Raw genomic sequence first — 20181 nt, 5'->3', positions numbered from 1 at the left:
TCCCTAGTGTTGGCCGCTGTCGGCAGACAGGCTACTAGGCTAGATGGACCTTTGGTCTGACCCAGTACGGCCATTCTAAGCTCAGGGTCGGGGGTCTCACTGGACCACCCTGATTTTCATGCAGACCTGTTCCTAGGTGGCCAGGCTGGCAGCTATCCTGCCCTAGATGGCCACTTTCCTGTGCCTAGTGTGGAGGTCGTGGATGAGGTCCACGATGTCCGAACTAGACCAGGTGGGCGCCCGCCTCTTGCGGACCTGGGTAGGCTCCCGGGAGCCTCCAGCCTGGTCCCGGGAAGAGGTGGAGGGCTGGGTGGCAGCGGGTGGCTGGCTCAAGCCGTGCCAGGTGCAAGGTCTGCTGGCTGGGTGCTGGCAGGCTTGCACCTGGCACGGGCACCATAGCCAGACCGTGCCCCTCTAAGGGCTCCGGGGCCGGAAGGGGGGCAGAAGAGTTTCCCTGGTGGTGCCCAGAGTGGCCACCAGGGAAAGCTGGGGAGAGCTAGCCTCCCACTAGTTCGAATTAAGTGGCTACACACCCTTAATTCGAACTACTTAATTCGAACTAGGCGTTAGTCCTCGTAGAATGAGGTTTACCTAGTTCGAATTAAGCGCTCCGCTAGTTCGAATTAAGTTCAAACTAGCGGTTTGTATGTGTAGCGCCTATCAAAGTTAATTCGAGCTAACATCTGTTAGTTCGAATTAACTTTGTAGTGTAGACATACCCTCTGAGTCCACACTAGAGCTTTTGTCAGCATAAAACTTGTGCCAAAAAGTTTCACCCCAAACAGCATTGCTAGACTGACAAGCCTAAGTATGTGACCTTAATTAAAATAATGGCAAAAGTAATAGTGGTTTACTAGGACAATGTCGAGTTATTATTTTAAGTCGGAACTAAAATTAATGGATTTAATTACAATATTTGTTACAAAACTAAACTTGGGATGACCAGAAAAGTTGCCTAAAATCCAGCTCCATGAAAATGTTTGGGTTTTTTATTTTATTTTATTTTATTTTATTTTATTTTATTTTATTTTATTTTATTTTATATTTGCTAGTGGACAGTTTCATTATTTGGGGCCGGCAAGTCAGTGTGTCTGGGTGACATATTTACAGATTGAACTTCTCCAGTCTGGCGCCATCTGCAGTCTGGCATGTTTTTAGTGAGCCAGACGTCCACTTACCATGGGTGTGGCCAATTTTCCCGGAGTCCCATAATGTTTGTTTACAGCCATCAGTCTTGGCTCTTTGTGTTCTGTGTTGTTATTTAGCTCTAATTTACTCTTGAATGTCTTCTAAGAGCCCAGTAAGCATTGGAAGTGCTAGACAATATTTACCTCATATGGTCTTGCAAATTCTCTGGTTCAGCACCAGTCAGGTCCTGAGGGTGCTGGACTAAAGAGTTTCAACTTGTATTAGCAAAGTTCACAGCATACCTTCTGTGTCTGTGTTTGGAAATAGACTGGAGATTTGTTTTTCTTAACAAAGTCTTTGATTAACTTTTTCCATATAAAAAAAGAATAGTTTACACCTTGAGCGTTAAGAGCCAATGAATAACAGAACACTGCATTTTATGGAAGTATCTGTTCCAATAGTAGATTGTCATTTCAAGCTTCTGATGAGAAATTATAAAGACTAAATACAAAGTGGAATTTATAAATCTTGTGTGTGTCATTTTAATGGTGGTCATGAAAGTGAAGTTTTGTGTTCTTACCAATTCAGGCATTGTTAAATAAGTTCCTCTTTATGCTATAAATCTTTATCTAGTTTCCTAAAGTTAAAATTGGCATTGCTTTGATCTGGTGTGTTTATGTATAGTCAGAATGTGCTCTAACAGGAAATTTTATCTGTTTCAGATGTATTTGGTGTTTCTCCTTTGGGAAGTCCTATGTCTCCACATTCCCTTTCTTCAGATCTTTCATCCTCCAGAGATTCTTCTCCTAGCCGCGATTCCTCAATTGCTTCTGCAACTCCTCATCAACCTATATTAATTCATAGTTCAGGAAAAAAGTATGGCTTCACCATCCGAGCAATCAGGGTCTACGTGGGTGACAGTGATATCTATACAGTGCACCACATTGTTTGGGTAAGAATAAAATTTTCCTCAGTGGTTCTCACAGCAGAAGTTTGAAGTTGATATATTTGCATTTAAGGTCTTTTCCAAGCTGAATCAGATACTATCTCATAGACAGTGTGTCCACTTGCATGTTGTAACTATTTAAAGAATGTCTGGCAAATTATTTTCTTAGGATGAAATTCATCCAGAGGTGAAAGTATGCAGGTGCACCCTGGTGCATAGCTTTGGCAAGAGCTGCCTGAGCTGCAGCAAAAGCCAACGGTGAGCTATTTAAAGAACTGGTAGAGACCTGGTTTGTAATAGGATAGTCCCTGTAAGAATTTTAAGTTACTTTCACCTCTGCATTCATCCTTGTGTGAAGGGCTACCACGAAACCTAGATACTGCCTGACTCACATATGAGGTCACTTGTTATTTAAACAGTTCTTAAATGGTGGTTGAGCCTTATCTTCTACATGGTGAATTTCACCCTTACTAGACTTAACACTCATGAAAGGTCATTTGAATATTCAGAGAATAGAAATATGACATACTATCACACTACCTATGAACTACCAAGCAATGGAGGCTTGGCTAAACCTGTACAACCGTTCCTTCCTTCACCTTTCCTATGCATAGTAATAGAAGTTTTATTAATGTACAAGCCCATCCATCAGGATTCTTCAGTTTACCAGACAAAATTATAAGGCAATCCAGTGGCTAGAAGTTGAAGCTAGATAAATTCAAAGTGGAAATAAGGTGTACATTTGTAATTAATTTGAGAGTAATTAATCATTATCACCAGTTATAAATGCTCATAGTGGATTCTCCAGGATTGGATGGTCTTCTAAATGACCTGCCCTAGAAATTATTCTGGGGAAGTTCTGTGGTCTGTGCTACATAAGGGATCACCCTAGACTAGATAATCACAACGGTGTCTTTTGGCAGTAGAATTTCTGAATCTTTGAGATAACCAACTTCCCATTGAATTCCAAACACAGCAAGTAGTTAGCTCTGGTAGCAAGTTACTCAGTGAGCGGTGGATTATTTTTTTCCTGACAAGTATTTATTCACATTCATAAGTGAATTTCAGTTTCACTGTTCACAATTCTATTTTTGGTCTCCATGACTGGTGGAGGCCTTGAGCTTTACTAACATGAATACGCAAGAAAAGTAAATATTTAATCAGAATGTTTGACTGAAAATAATGTGAACAAACTATATAGTCAGTTATAGATTTTGCTATTTGTACTGTGTCGGTTAGTTTCGTAAGCCACGTGATATTTTTTTTGTTTTCTGATTAGATGAGCTCTATATTGAATTAACATGGTGTGAATGACTAAGTGAATTATGCTTATGAAAATTCCATATACAAATCAAAATTCACGATGTATGGGAAATTTATTTGTGTATGTTAGTTGCTTAAGATGTATTAGTTGTATAAGTTACATAGCTGTATTAAGTGCATGTCAAGGCACAAATTGTATAGTTGATTGTAATAGCCACAATTAGAATAATTTAAAGAAGAATGTTGGAGAAGTTTGCAAATAATTTGGAAAATGAATTAGTCTGTGTATAATACTTACTGTTCATGGAATAGGAAAAAAGATTAAACTAATTTAATACATAATTATTTGTTGGTTTATGTGTTCTGGTCACTGCTGAACTCAGTCAAGGAATGGGATATTGGTTGCTAATTAATAGTTCTTATCTGCCTCTTTTGACTATCCAGCCTTTAGGTACTTAGAAACTATTTGTTTTTCCTATTATATTCCAGCTCAGCTTTCCCCTTGATATTTTTTACCCACTGCCTCTTCTTGTTCTTCCCCCATCCCATTTTTTCCTTCTTCCACCCTCCTGTCTCCCCTGTTTATTTTGGTCCTGGACAGCCAACACTGTGGTCATCAAAAGCTCATGATACCATCTACATGTTTTGTTAGTCTTCGAGGTGCTACCAGACTGTAGTTTTTTTAAGTTTTTCTTTATTCGTTGACATTCATTTACTTTCTTGGAAATTGATTTCTTTTCATTGTAAAAAAATGAATTAACTACAAGTTTTTATGACATTTTTCAGCAGTTTTTAATTGAAATGGCATTTTTAGTCCAATACTTTATTTTAAATTATTGCAGTGTTTTAACTCTGAAAATAGCCACAATGTTGATACAGCAGCATCTTTTTTTTAAAAACACTAAGTTTATAGCTCACCATTTGGATTCAGTGATTTGATGTTGCACTGTCTGTACCAAAATGCCAGATATGAACCTTCCTGAACTTTTTCTTTTTGCGATGGAAGAAGGAGGCATGAAACTCAAGACTGGATCTGAATATGCAAATAATCACTATCATTATTATGGTTTCAACCATCTATCTTAGACTTGAGCTTCTCTAAACTTTGGGATATTGAAAATCTGGTTCTGATTTCTCAGCGTTAGTGAGCAAATTAAAAAAAACACTTAAAAAATCCAAACTTATGCCAGGAATAACGTGCCTGATCCAAAACCCACTAAAATCAGAGGGTAGATTTTAGTAGATTATGCACCAGTGTGAGTTGTAAAACATGGACATAAATGAATACTTGAAGATGGAATGGAATTGACAGTCTGAATTTCTTTTTCTGATATTGCATTAAGCCATGAGGCTATTTCAATGTGATCTACTATTTGAAAGTCTAAAGCTTGTTTTCAGATAATTAGTTTATTAAAACAGAGCATTGTTTGGAATGCTGAGGATTACCACAAGCCTGTTTTCTTCAAAGACGTCTTCTCTTCTTCCCTTAACTCCAGAATGTTGAAGAAGGAAGCCCAGCTTTTCAAGCAGGCTTAAAGGCTGGGGATCTGATCACACAGATCAATGGAGAGCCAGTTCATGGTCTTGTTCATACGGAAGTGATAGAGCTGTTGTTGAAGGTAAAATGTTACTTTTTAGATCAGCATTGTCTCTTAGTTCATATTTTACACTCTACCTGTCTGGTTTATGTATAGCTTTCCTTCAAAGTTTAGTGGTTATCAAAAAAATATATTTAGTGCCTGTACAGATCCTAAAATGATATTTCGGCAGATCTGGAAAAAAAGCCACCGAATCCATAAGTACAACCAAGCCTTTCATTTCTGTGCTAGTGCTTGACAATGCTACTACAAGTACATTCAGGATACTGACAGAAAGTATCCCATTCTCCTTCAGAAAGTGAAGGTAGCATTTATTGGGGAAACAGGAAAGTGTAGCTCCTCTAATGCCGTTAATTACAATTTCTTTCTATTCATAGCAGGGTTCTCTCTCCTCTCTCTCTGTGTGTGTATGTGTGTATTTCAGTCTATCGGTGATAACTTTGTTTAGAATGTGCCAGTTTTAAAATGGAATCTGTAGAGACCTCCAAAAGAATTAAATAAAAATCTTCTCCTGTTCTTTAAGATAAAGGAAAGTGGGGACCGTTAAATCTCAAATTTCAGAAATCTCAAAAAGTAGATTTGCTCTTATATCCTGATATACCATGCAAGTCAACTGAGCTTCTAAGGCCCTGATCCTGCAGTTGGATCCATGTGGAACATAGGAACGGCCATACTGGGTCAGACTGAAGGTCCATCTAGCCCTGTATACTGTCTGCTGACAGTGACCAATACCAAATACCCCAGCGATCAACAACAGGAAATCTTCAAGCAATCCCTCTCCCATTACCCATTCCAAGCTTCTGAGAGAGGCTAGGGAAACCATTCCTACCTATCCTGACTAATAGCCGTTGATTAACCTCCATTAATTTGTCTAGTTCTTTCTTGAACCCTGTTAGTCCTAGTCTTCACAACCTCCTCTGGCGAGGAGTTCCACAGACCGACCATGTGCGGAGTGAAAAAAAACTTCCTTTTGTTTGTTTCGAACTTGCTACCTATTAACTTTCTTTGGTGACCCCTTGTTCTTATGTTATGGGAACAAGTAAATAACTTTTTCCTTATTCACTTTTTCCACACCAGTCATGATTTTATAGACCTCTATCATATTTCCCCCCCCCCCCCAGTCTCCTCTTTTCTAAAATGAAAAGTCCCAGTTTTTTAAATCTCTCGTCATACGGAACCTATTCCAAACCCCTAATCATTTTTGTTGCCCTTTTGTGAATCTTTTCTAATGCCATTATATCTTTTTTGAGATGAGTCGATCACATCTGTACTCAGTATTCCAGATGTGGGTGTACCATGGTTTTATATAGAGGCAATAAGATATTCTCTGTCATACTCTCCATCCCTTTTTTAATGATTCCTGACATTGTTTGCTTTTTTGACTGCTTTTTTTGAGTAGATCCTTTCAGAGAGCTATCCACAATGACTCCAAGATCTCTCTCTTGAGTAGTTATAGTTAAATTAGTCCCCTTCATATTGTATGTATAGTTGGGATTAATTTTTCAAATATGCATTACTTTACATTTACCTATATTAAATGTAATTTGCCATTTTGTTGCCCAATCACTTAGTTTGGTGAGATCTTTTTGAAGTAATTCACAGTCTGCTTTGATCTTAACTATCTTAAGCAGTTTAATATTATCTGCAAATTTTGCCACCTCACTGTTTATCCTTTTCTCCAGATCATTTATAAATAGATTGAATAGGATTGGACCCAGTACGGACACTTGGGGGACACCAGTAGTTACTTCTCTCCATTCTGAAAAGGGACCAGTTATAAGTGACTTATTACTTATTCCTACCCTTTGTTTCCTGTCTTTTAACCAGTATCAGACCATGAGAGGACCATCCCTTTTATCCCATGACAGCTTACTTAAGAGCCTTTGGTGAGGGACCTTGTCAAAGGCTTTCTGGAAATCTAAGTACACTATATCTACTGGCTCCCCTTGTCCACATGTTTGTTGACCCTCCCTCCTTCAAAGAACTTTATTAGATTAGTGAGGCTTGATTTCCCTTTACAGAAACCATGTTGACTTTTTCCCAACAAATTATGTTCATCTATGTGTCTGACAATTTTATTCTTTACTATAGTTTCAACTAATTTGCCCGGTATTGACATTAGATTTACCAGTCTGTAATTGCCAGGATCATCTCTAGAGGCTTTTTAAAATGTTAGCATCACATTAGCTATCTTCTAGTCATTAGGTACAGAAGCCGATTTAAAGGATAGGTTACAAACCATAGTTAATAGTTCTATAATTTCACATTTGAGTTCTTTCAGAATTCTTGGGTGGATGCCATCTCGTCCCGGTGACTTGTTACTGTTAAATTTATCATTTTGTTCCAAAACCCCCTCTAATGACATTTCAATCTGGGACAATTCCTCAGATTTGTCACTTTAAAATAATGTCTTGAGTTTTGGGAATCTCCCTAACATCCTCAGCCATGAAGACTGAAGCAAAGAATTGATTTAGTTCTCTGCAATGACCTTATCCTTTTCTTTAAGTGCTCCTTTGGCATCTCGATCATCTGGGGTCCCACTGGTTGTTTAGAAGGTTTTCCTGCTTCTGATGTGCTTAAAAAACATTTTGCTATTACTTTGTGATTTTTTGGCTAGCTGTTCTTCAAACTCCTTTTTGGCTTTTCTTATATTTTTACACTTAATTGGACAAAGTTTATGGTCCTTTTTATTTTTCTCGCTAGGATTTAACTTCCACTTTTTAAAAGATGCCTTTTTATCTTTCACTGCTTCTTTTACTTGGTTGTTAAGCCATGGTGGCACTTTTTTGGTTCTCTTATGTGGTTTTAATTTGGGTATACATGTAAGTTTGGCCCCTATTATGGTATCTTTGAGAAGTTTCCATGTAGCTTGCAGGGATTTTACTTTTTCTCATTGTATCCTTTGATTTCTGTTTCACTAACCTCCCCATTTTTTGTAGTTTCCCTTTCTGAAACTAAATGCCACAGTGTTGGGCTGCTGAGGTGTTTTTCCCAACACAGGGAATGTTAAATTTTATTACATTATGGTCATTATTTCAAGCGATCCAGTTATATTTAACCCTTGGATTAGCTCCTGTGTTCCACTTAGGACTAAATCAAGAATTGCCTCTCCCCTTGTGGGTTCCAGAACCAGCTGCTCCAAGAAGCAGTCATTTAAAGTATCAAGAAATTTTATCTCTGCATCCCGTCCTGAGGTCACATGTACCCAGTCACTATGGGGATCATTGAAATCCCCTACTATTATTGAGTTTTTTATTTTGATAGCCTTTCTAATCTCCTTAGCATTTCATAGTCACTATCATATCCTGGTCAGGTGGTTGATAATATATCCCTGCTGCTATATTCTTATTCATTTAAGATTTTTAGTTCATTTGATTCTACATTTTCTTTCATGTGTAGTTCCACTCCCCCACAACCTGTTCTGTACTTCCGATATATTTTGTACGCTGGTATGACTGTGTCTCATTGATTATCTTCATTCCACCAAGTTTCTGTGATGCCTATTATAGCAATAATCCTCCTTTAATATGAATCACTCTAGTTCACCCATCTTATTATTTATACTACTAGCATTTGTGTATAAGCACTTGAAAAATTTGTCACTATTTATCTGTCATTTCCTGATGTTAGACCCTTTTCCACTTGATTTTCTCATCTGATCTTACCCATATTTCATCATCTTCCAGCATCTCCTCTTTACTAGAACATACACAGTCTCTATTAATAGACTCTCCCCTAAGAGATGTCTCTGTCTGATCCATGTGCTCCTATGCACCTGTCGGCTTTCCCCCAGCCCATAGTTTAAAAACTGCTCTATGACCTTTCTAATGTTAAGTGCCAGCAATCTGGTTCCATTGTGGTTTAGTTCGAGCCAGTCCTTCCTATATAGGCTCCCCATTTCCCATAAGATTCCCCAGTTCCTGATAAATCTAAACCCCTCCTCTCTACACCATCATCTCATCCATCCATTGAGCCTCTGAAGCTCTGCCTGCCTACCCAGCACTGCGTGTAGAACTGGAAGCATTTCAGAGAACAGTACCATAGAGGTCCTGGATTTCAATCTCTTTCCTAGCAACCTAAATTTGGCCTCCATAACCTCTCTTCTACCCTTCCTTATGTCTTAGGTATGTACGTGTACTACGACCACCGGCTCCTTCTCAGGCAGCCAAATCGCCATACAGTTCTTCCAGTCATCACAAATCCAGCTGACCAGTACACAGCTCCATTGGGGTTCTGCAAGGGCAGACCAGGGGCTTGTCTTACTAGATAATTTTATATTTGTTTTTCTTGTATAGATTTTAAAACATGGTTTATTTTTTTTCAGTGTTCAATATTCTCTTACACATTGCTTCACTGTACCTCATTATGTTGCTGTTCTTCTATAATATTTGTAGGTCGGCATTATTTTTGACAGCTGTACATTTGCTTCTTACATTATTAATAATTTCATGGTGGTGTATGAATAACTTTGCCTGTCGAAATGAATAATCAGTCACAAAAGTGGATTTGGAAGCAAAATATTTCTAAAATATAGTATAAAGATAATAAAAAGGTCAAAATATATGTTTTGCTGAGATTTTTTTTCTCTTCTGAAGCAATAGGAACACTCAAATTAATATATTATGTGAGAAAGATCTATTATAAAACACTCACTGGTTAAATAATTTTAGGCAGCCAGTTCACTATTCTATGGATGTGTTTCTTGTCTAAAGAATTAACTTAAATTTGAGCTTTATTAGCAAAATAGGATTTTTAAAGCTAATAAATTACAAAGATTAAAGAAAAATAATTATCTGATGGTATTTATAATATTCATGAGAGTAAATTCAGCATGTGATGATATACATTCATACAAAAAGATAGACTTGTTACAAAGGAAAACTTTATCCTGATGCTATACTATTCTTAGCAAGTGGTTTTGGTATTAACATAGAACTATAGATTCTTACTTATTTCCAGTCAATCTTATATTCAAATGGAATTCTAGAGCAGCCCATGGCAGTTCAGGTACACATTTCTGAGAAGCTTTTAGCTTAAAATAAATAGGCATTGCTTGTGTAAGCAACAAATATCTTTGCTACTTCTTGTTTGGAACTGGCATGGAGGTGGATTCTCCAGCTCAGTTTCACAGTTGCAGAGGTTAGTTTCTTGAGAGAGTGTGTTTACGTGTTTATTCAAGATAAAATGACAATTATATTTTTGATGTGGGAAAAAGGGGTGGGGGTGTTTAAAAAAATGTAATTACATTCTTTTATAGTTTGCAATTTTGGCCAACCCATAGTATCCTTCTAACTAATTAAAATAATTAAAAAGCTACACTAGGCCAGAAAATTATCAGTCTGGGCATGAAGGAAATTTATAAGGTTCGACTACCTCACAATGTGACTACTTTTGCTAAAGTTTGACTGACAGTTTGTCTATGCTCATGTTTAATAGCAGACATATGATTTGAATGTGTAAGTGGGTGAATATGGTAACCTGACGATTTGTGTTTATTTTGGTTCCTGGTGATTGCTCCCTACAACATAATTGATTCATAGGCATATAGAGTGCTTGCGTATGTTGTCAATTCCTACTCCCAAGCTGAATTTGTGTTTTGCTGCATTTGAAATGTAATGGAACTTCCAGTTTATAGGAAAGTGATTCTGTCTTACTCACTCTGAAACATTCTAATAATTTTGCCAGAGTGGAAACAAAGTGTCCATTACCACAACTCCCTTTGAGAACACTTCAATCAAAACAGGTCCAGCCAGGAGGAATAGCTACAGGAGCCGAATGGTTAGACGCAGTAAGAAAACCAAAAAGAAAGAGAGTCTAGAAAGGTGAGTGATAGTTTTGTTTTAAGGCAGATATATTGCTTTTGCATGTGTGTAGTCATGTGTTTATATATGTGCAATCACATCTGAAAAACACTGTTATACCATTACTTTCTGTTCCACACCCATATTTTACCTTCATCCATGTTATCCCATACTCATGAAATATACTACTCATCCTATTATGCCAGAATGCCCCCCAATTTATCCTTATTTAAATCACTCCTGAAGATGAGCTGTTGCTGCAAGGCACACAAACAGAAACAGAAATGTAAGTGTGAGTAACTGTAGCTGCCTTTTCTTATAGGTTTTCCAGTGCATCTTTGTTTTAAATAACCTCTTTGAGACTAGGGTTGTCCTGATGTGTGTGTATCAAAGCTTTAAACGTATTGCTGGCTGTGAAGGGACATGCTTTCATACTAGCTGAGAGAAGACTAACAAACTCCTCTGGGCCTATTCAGTACCAGTGAGGTTTACCTGGAAGGCCTGTCCTGCCTATGAGGGAAGGGGAGGATGTAAAGCTTCAAAGGGAAAGCCTGCTACAGGAAGAGGTGTTCATCAGGAAGCAGGCTGTCCCACCCCAGACAGCACTGACAGGCTTGCTAAGAGGCAGACAGCAACATGCCTTACCTCTTCCAAAACTGCAAGATCCAGCTGCAGAGCGATGCACACATGAGGAGGGGCTGGAAGGAGACTCCATTTGGAGCAAGTCCAAAGAAGACCCTGAAAGACTGCCTGTGTGCTTTGTCATCCTGAATTCCATTTATTTTCCCATGGACTCCTCTCTCCCGTAAGAGAGGAAAGAGAGGAGAGGATTTTTCTTTTCTTTTCTTTTGTTTGTTTGTTTCAAGAACCTGCTTGGGAATGTGCCAGGAGGGATGGGGATAGGAGAGAGAGGAAGACAATGTAAGGACCTGAAGAGTGGGCTGGGACTCCTGCCCTGCACAAATGGTGGAGAATGTGGGCATAACCACACCTGATACAAGGGGTTATAAAAAAGCCATGAAAGATGGAACTGGAGCAGTGGCATGAGTAGTTAGTAGAATGCAGCAGCAGCAGCAAGCTGCTTAGCAACATCAATTCCAACAGCAGTTTCTGCAATAGTGGGACCCCAGTAGCAAATTCAGACCATACAACAACAGTAACACCTACTGAGGAAACTGTTGGCCCAGCACCAGCATTATCAAAAGGAGACAATGCACCATATAGTGCCAGCGCTATCCCCTCAGGAAGTCCCACTAGATCATGCAAAGGTATTCCCTTTTCAGAACCAGGAAAGCTAACCAAGCTGGGGCTGGACGATGACCCTGAATCCTTCCTATTTATCTTAGAGGATGGTGCTAGCAGCTCAGTGACACCTCCCCCATCCCCCTTTCCCCCCCGACGATGGCCTCTGGTCCTGGCCCCATGCTTGCTGGGCCTGGCCCTGGCAGCCCATTGTAATTGGACTTGGAAAGGGCAATAGATAACAAACAGCTAAAGACCTTTATTTTATACCACTTGAGTATCTCCAAGGAGACCCACTGTCGACAATTTAGAACTGAGAGCTATCCCGTGGGTGTGAGACCCCAGACAGTGGTGTAGTAGTTGAGAGAATAGTACTGAAAATTGCACCATCCTGCCTGAGTTCCAAGTCACCCTTACCTCACTTTATTTTCCAGTGCACTGCCTTCTCTCATAAGGGAGGAAAGAAGGAAAAGGACTTTTTGTTTGTTTGTTCCAAGAACCCTCTTTAGGCATTGGTCAAGTTGTAGGAGACAAGGAAGGACGGTGTAAGGATCTAAAGAGGGGCTGGAGGGAACTTTTACCTCCTGCACTGGTACTAAACTATTCTATAAATTTTGTTATGGTCTTAAACAAAGGAATAAGGTACCAAATTTTACACTTATTTATATACAATGAGCAATCTTGCGGCACTTTAGAGATTAACAAATTCATTGTATCAGGAACTTTTGTGAGTAAAATCCCCCCTCGAATTCTCATGATACAATATATTTTTTAGTCTCCTAACGTGCCACTGAACTTCTCATTGTTTTTAAAGTTAGACTAACGTGGCTACCCCTCTGAGATTCATTTATATATCACTCAAACTTTCTCTGGAAGTGTAGTGCATAATTTTTGGAGATGATAGACTGTGGGCACATTTTCTATCCCATCTGTCTGCAATTCGCCCACTATTCACTTTTGAGGAGGTTATGGGGATGTTATTAAAAGCCAGCATTAAGAGCTCTTTCTGGGATGATGTATTTGTGTAGTGTCTCTCCTGATGAATTCCCTCTTGTTCTCATGTTAGGAGGAGGTCTCTCTTCAAAAAGCTTGCCAAGCAGCCCTCTCCCCTTCTTCATACCAGCCGAAGTTTCTCCTGCTTGAACCGGTCCCTTTCATCAGGAGAGAGCTTGCCTGGCTCCCCGACTCACAGCTTGTCTCCCAGATCTCCTACCCCAAGCTACCGCTCTACTCCTGATTTCCCATCTGGTGAGTTGTTAGGGAGAAAATTAAGGGAGATCAAAATCCGTGTTGCCTTCATGAAGCTTAGGCTATACTAAATTCCACTTGGAATGGTCGCCTATGTGAAATCCAAGTTAATTGGAATAGTTTGATTTCATTTGGATTAAGAAAAAAACATGGTACTAAGTCAAAGGTTTTGGGGCTGGCACAGAAGCACTTAAAGGGAAACTGTCTGTTTGCTTTGTCTCCAAAATTGTAGTATTCAGGGGGGTTTTAAATCTAAAATTAATAGAAAATAAAACTTCACGAATGAATAAATCAAGTATAGCTATTACCTAGGGAAAAATTAGAACTAGTTGAGAGAATATAAAGAGTAAAGGAAAGAAAATTACCTTGGAAAAAGCATTTCTAGCTCAGGGGACCAGTCTGAGGTTTAATAAATATGGATTGCCAGTCGAAAGCTGGGTGAGGGTACAACTACAGTAGACTTTAAATGTCACATCATTCTGATTTCTAGATTGCTTCACCTGCCCCAGCCACATTTTAATTCTCATGATTTTACTAGCTATAAAAATTAATGTTGTTGCTTACTATTCCTTGCTGAAGATATAAACCATATAAAACTTGGAACCTTTCTTTCAAATGGCAGAAAATATTAGCTTCTAAATCCTGTTAAAAAATAATTGCTAATTTAAATGTACAGTGAAAGTATGTTTATAAGAACTGGGGGCTGCGCCCTGTGCTCACCAGCCTCACTCTTGTGGGGGACTGTCAACCCTGGCTCCCCCCAACAACTGGGAAGAGCCAGGCTGGGGCCACACCAGCCCGGGCACTTTCCCCTCTCCCACCGCCCGGGCCCCCCTTCTCTCTCCTCCCCCTGCCAGCCCAAGCCCCCTTTCCTTTCCCCACCTTGCCAGTCCTGGACCCCTTCTCCCTCCTGAACCGAAACCCCTCTGTGCTGACCATCAGCCCAGCCCTTCCACTCTATCCCCATCCACAAGAGCTGCTGGGCAGTTGGGCCAGGCTGAAGCTGCGTGCGGCCTGGCTCTGCCCACCCCAGCCTCCAAGCAGAGGGGAGGGGCAAGGAGTAGGCTGCAAGCCGCATGGCTCGCTGCTCCCCCACACTCAGGGCAGGACGGAGAGAAGGGCTTCAGGACACAGAGTGACACATGACATCACTCAGTTGTCCCACAGGAAAAGTCTTCTTTAATATATAATAAGGATGATGTTATTTTAGCATCCAATAATGTGCAGCCTACCAAGCCATGGAATGCTTTGGCAGATAACGCAAATGGTTATCAGCAGGGCTTGACAAGCGGTGGCAAGCCCCGCTCGCCAGCCATGCGGTTTGGTATGCTGCGCATGTGCTGACCGCGCTATGCGGCCACTCCAGGCTAAAATCTACTCACCAGGGGCGAGTAGATTGCCCTAATTGTCGAGCCCTGGTTATCAGTATGTGTTTTGTGTTGCTGCTTCTACTTTAGTTATTAGAGACCAGAGCTGAAGAACTTTGCTAGCTCTATATTTTTTTTTCTTTTTTAGGTACCAATTCCTCCCAGAGTAGCTCCCCTAGCTCAAGCGCACCCAATTCTCCAGCTGGCTCAGGTCACATAAGACCCAGCACTCTTCATGGCTTGGGTCCAAAGCTTGGTGGACAAAGATACCGGTCAGGAAGGCGCAAGTCAGCTGGCAGCATTCCTCTCTCCCCTTTGGCACGAACACCTTCTCCAACACCCCAGCCAACATCCCCTCAAAGATCTCCATCACCTTTACTGGGACATTCAATTGGAAATTCAAAAATAGCTCAGGCATTCCCTAGCAAGATGCACTCCCCTCCAACTATCGTAAGACATATAGTGAGGCCAAAGAGTGCAGAGCCACCCAGGTCTCCACTGCTAAAGAGGGTCCAGTCTGAAGAGAAACTTGCTCCTTCTTATGGCTGTGACAAGAAACACTTATGTTCACGCAAACACAGCCTGGAAGTGACTCAAGAAGAGGTGAATAGGGAATTGTCCCAAAGAGAAGTAATGCTTCAGAGCCTGGAGGAGAATGTGTGTGATGTGCCATCACTCACTCGAGTCAGGCCTGCAGAGCAAGGCTGCCTGAAACGCCCTGTTTGCAGAAAGTTGGGTAGGCAAGAGTCCATCGATGAGCTGGATCGAGAGAAATTGAAGGCCAAGATAGTTATGAAAAAGCAAGATCTTGTTGAGAAAGCAAGCACTATACATGAGCCTAGTTGTGAGTCAGAAAATCCAACTACCGTAAGAGTAGAAGACAGAGACAAAAAAACATTTCAGAAAGCTTTGGAAAGATCACATCATTTTGAAACTAAAATTCCAGCTCTGGAGACTCCGTTAGTAAGCAGCATACTCAAAGACACCTTTCACAAGACTGCAAACATGAGACCAGGTGACTGCACTCCTTTAGATACGCACATGCTGTGTCATGGGCCTCCACTTAATGAATTCAGTCATATCTCTTATGACTTCAAAAGAATTTCCCCTCCAAGTACATTGCAAGATGTGCTACCTCACTCATCTGACAGGCTGCTAAATGGAAAGGGAGAAAACCCAGATAAAAATGCACCAACAAAAGAATTTGTCAAATTTGAAAGAATAGACGGTAAGCTTGCAAATATTGATTATCTAAGAAAGAAAATGTCCTTTGAAGAAAAAGATGATAGCCTCTGCCCAGTGCTAAAGCCCAAAATGACATCAAATGTTCATGAATGCCTTCAACTTAATACAGCAAGACCCATCAATATACAACAGGATTCCTCTACAGTTGCTGATAGCAGAGCATTTATCAGTAATGCGCACACTGCTCAGATTAGCTCAGTTTCTTTTGTTCCTCTCAAAGCTCTGAATGGCCGAGTAGAAACTGGCATGGAAAAATCAGCCCTGATTTCTACTGAGTCTCCTGTCAGAAAGAGTCCATCAGAGTATAAGCTAGAAGGGAGATCGGTTTCTTGTTTGAAACCAATTGAAGGCACTTTAGACATTGCCTTACTGTCTGGGCCTCAGGCTTCAAAGACAGAACTGCATTCATGCATGCTACCAGAAAGTCAAAACACCAGCAATGAGGTGGGCTTTTCCATGCCTCTGTTATCTCAAAGCAAAGGTGTAAAGAGGGAGGCATCCTATCAGAAAGAAGTGTTGTTACCCTGTTCAAAGTCGAGTAAATCTCATCTACTACAGCCCCAGTTTTCACAATCAAACAAGATTTTTCAAAGTGCACTAGCAACCCCTATGACCACAGAACTAGAAACAGAAAAAAAGATTTCCAGCCTAAGTGCTACATGCAATGTTTCTGTCAAGGAAGTTGATCAAAAGAGAGAGGATTCTCATTCAAAACAGAAGGACCATCCGACTGAGGCAAAATTACATATTGTCCAAAATCAATGTGTCCACACTGCCCTAGCATCTGCCACACCTTCCACAGCCCAAAGCACCCCTGAAAAAACTGCAGGGAAAGAGAGGCAAATCCAAATGGAGTTGCCTGTCAGGTACCCAGTGTCACAAAGAAATTATGAATCTTTCCCTGTGAAAGCTGAAGGGATCAGAGATTCATCTATGAAAAAATGTATCCCAGATGCTTTTAAAACAAGTGACTCCAAAATTGTTCAGAGAAACGCTGCTGACTTTGCCATTCCCCTTCAGACACATGGAGCAACGAGAATGCAGGCAGCTGGCTCTAAGGTAGAGTCTAAAGATGACAGAGATCTTCCAAAACAAGTTGCTAAAGATGACATTATCCCTGCTAATACTTCTGTAGAAAGGGAAATGAGCAAGCAGAAAGTGATGGACTCAAAGAGTGAAATGTCTTTGCCAAAAAGGCCTGTACAACCACCAGTTGAGTCTAACACTAAAAATGAGAAATCACTGATGAGTTCCTCCGTGCAGAAGGACAACTCCAAAGATCTGAGAAAGAAGGATCAGAAACAGTCTAGCGCAACACAGTTTCAAACTATGGAGCGAGAGCTACCGAACTTGATTACTAGGCAGCAGTCTAGCTCTTCAAGTTCTCCTTGTGGAAGAGAGATTGTAAACAGGAACTCTGTAATAGATGCTCATGTGCATTTAAGTATACAAGAGCCAGTCAAAGCTACTTCAGTTTACATGGAAAACAGTAATAATAGATCCAGGCAAGTAACTGAAACGTGTTCCTCTAAATCTAAGCATTCTGACAAATTCACATTTGCACAGAAACAGTCCCCTGCAAACATAAAAGAAAAAGAAAATGTTATTCAACTCTCCGCTGGCTCTCGGAAAGATGGGAAATATGCCAATAAAAATGTGCAGGATTCTCTTTCTTTTGTTCCAGTTTCTCAGAGAAAACTAAACAATGAACACATTCAGGTAGAAAAGCCAGTGGATCTGGAAGATGGGTCAGCACCTTCAATCCAAATCAATAGCAACACTCTTGAAACCAAACCTAAATCCTCTTGTAATGGCCATGCACCAGCAGGCCCAGAAAACTCCAAGCTTTTTCTAGGGCAGGAAACAGCAGGCTTCAGTGAGGCTGCTGATCAAAAGCAACTCTATAAAAGTGAGAAGCAAAACATGCCTCCAAAGTTTTCCACTGTGAAAGAGTCTCTCTTGTTGAACAAACAAGCAGACAAGGGCCCAAGTAATCAGGCCATCACTGCAGACAAAAAACCAGAAGGACAAAAATTCACTGAAGCACTTTATGTTCAGAAGGACAGTGGGAAATTGGAACCCAGCCTTTCCTTTACAAACTGTGATGCTAGGGGGAAAGTAGCAGAAAAGGCAGCAATAGTTAGCAAAGGCTCACCAGATTCAAAAGGGAAGGGGCAAGCTAATCAAAAACAGTTAACAGATGCAAACAAGCAGATTACAGCAAAGCTTTTATCAGCTGCCACTGTGCAGAGTTCATGTCATTCAGCTGTAACTCCATCAAAACACCTGAATTGTCCACCCAGCTTCCCTGAATGTAGGCAAGAAGCCTCTGGATTGTCTTCAACAAACAATGATCTGTCTTCAACAAAGATTAAAGCAGACTCACCAGAGCTTCCTGTCACCAGCTGCAAGGAACTAAAAAAGCAAGCCACCTCTTCTGCAGGGGATTGTAAAAGAGAAATCACAAAGAGTGTTTCACTGTTGACATTGCATAGCTCTGCTATTCCAGTAGAAGCCCTTCTTCCTGCTTCAAACCTTGGGAGTAAATCTGGAAATCAAGAAAAGCCCCTTTCTGCTAGCAGCACTGTGGATGTAAAGGGAAAAGATCCCAATCAAGCTCAGCCTCCTTCTATAAAAAAACAGAACGTAGGTAAAGATTTATCCAGGTCAGTAACCACCTCTGACCGTCCTAATGCACTTTTATCTGATAAAGACTCAGTGCGCCAGAGGCGAGGAAAGGATGCTTCTCGGAGCAGTCCTCACAAAAAGTCCTCTCAATAGCAGTAACTTGGCAGGTATGACTTAAGGACAATTGTTGATGTGTCTTGACTACCTTCTGAAACCAGCACTGTGTGGTATCTTCAGGCAGCACAGCTTTCATGCCGCTCCAGCAGGTGGCAGGTTGTATAAAGAGAGGACCTTTTTCAAAATGCCTTCCCAAATGTAACCGGTAAAACTGTTTCCATAGAGTATTTGTACAAAAGTACCTTTACAGTTGAGAGCTGTTGAGAAAAAGATGTTCTCTGTAAATATCTCATGCCGTGTTTGGTTTTGAATGTAGCGTATATACATTGCTGCTGATTGCATTGTTTACTATTACCTTTTTTTTTTTTTTTTAAGATAGTTGCTTTGCCACTTATATGCCATAATCAAATAGGAAGCAGAATTACTGAAACTCAGATGTAGGATAAACACATGCAAATATGATCTAATGTAAAGGGAAAGCAAATAAGCCACATTTTTACTTCTTAAAAATTCTAGATAGTGTTAAAAACAATAGAAAAAATAGGATGAGTTTTTATGTATATTTTTAATAACCATAGATTTTGATAGTACTGTATCTGGCTAGCTGCTTCTCTAAATCGAATGTAAGATCTAATCGGATCTGCCTAGTGTACAGTCCACCTCTCATTTAGAATAGGCATAATTACCGTGAAGGGAGAAGCCTCCATTATCACTACATCCAGTTAAGTAGCATTATCTGATGAAACAGATCATCTTGTCTTTAAGGAGGCTACCTGGGACCTTCACTTCAGACAAGGCTGAAACTCGAAGCATATGTGCTTAGTTTCTGCTGCAATCCTGTCCTGGTTCCCTTTTAGCGCTTTTAAATTTAGGCCTTTATTGAGGTGAGGTGCATAAGTAGAAGCAAATGACTTGCAGTACTATTCCCATCCCTGTTTTTTAATGAATTTAAAGAATATCAATTATCATGGTATATAGGGTTGAGTAACTAGCTTCACGCAGTTTAGCTTTTTTCTCTTTTTATGACAAATGCGGTAAAAAGGAAAAAAGTTATTTCATTATCATATCTTCAGAAAAGATCAGGACTCTGATACATTTTAATACATAGCTGGGGCCTTATGTTGTAGATTAAACTTGCTGTTTTTAGCAAGTAATCCCTGGGTTTCACATTCATTTCTAAATGCATTAAGTAGCTCCGGGCATTTCATAACATGATATCTTTATTTGTATGCAAAAAAATATTAAAAAGTAAATACTGTAATTTTAAAAAAGCAGCATTTTTGTAACAAAGGGACCAGTTGGAGCTATTTGGTGCTAGAATGTGACTGTCCTTATTACTTTTGCTAAGCCTTATTTAAATTTTGTATATTGTGGAACATGTTGAATTTGTCTGATCGTTTTAGTGTGGAGTATTTGGTTTGTTTTGAAGGACAAAAGGTAAAGTTTGAAACATGTACAGAAGCACTACAGAAATATCCACACCGATGAGTACTTTTAAATTATTGGTATCAATAAAATGGTATTTTTGCTTATTTGTGTTATAAATATCCATATAAGATCCGATCTACTTATCATTTTCCTCTGCCGTTCCTTTCTGT

The 20181-nt window shown here is 40.0% G+C and overlaps 1 protein-coding gene across 7 annotated transcripts in view; it reads left to right on the top strand.

Annotated features, from left to right (window-relative positions):
* Positions 1–20091, top strand: part of MAST4 (microtubule associated serine/threonine kinase family member 4) — a 443204-nt gene extending 423113 nt beyond the window's left edge. For all 7 annotated transcript variants that reach the window (XM_075932355.2, XM_075932356.2, XM_075932359.2 and 4 more), the window contains 5 exons: positions 1851–2080; positions 4834–4956; positions 10621–10757; positions 13045–13226; positions 14742–20091. In XM_075932355.2, coding sequence (XP_075788470.2) covers positions 1851–2080; positions 4834–4956; positions 10621–10757; positions 13045–13226; positions 14742–18619 — 4550 coding nt within the window. In that variant the 3' untranslated portion in view covers positions 18620–20091. The remainder of the gene's footprint in view (positions 1–1850; positions 2081–4833; positions 4957–10620; positions 10758–13044; positions 13227–14741) is intronic.
* Positions 20092–20181: the final 90 nt, after the last annotated feature.

The sequence above is a fragment of the Pelodiscus sinensis genome, chromosome 6 (genome assembly GCF_052426305.1).
Source record: "Pelodiscus sinensis isolate ZL-2025 chromosome 6, ASM5242630v1, whole genome shotgun sequence".
In the NCBI taxonomy this organism is placed as follows: Eukaryota; Metazoa; Chordata; order Testudines; family Trionychidae; genus Pelodiscus; species Pelodiscus sinensis.
The sequence above is the reverse complement of the archived record's forward strand: the minus strand, read 5'-3'. Positions and strand labels throughout refer to the sequence as shown.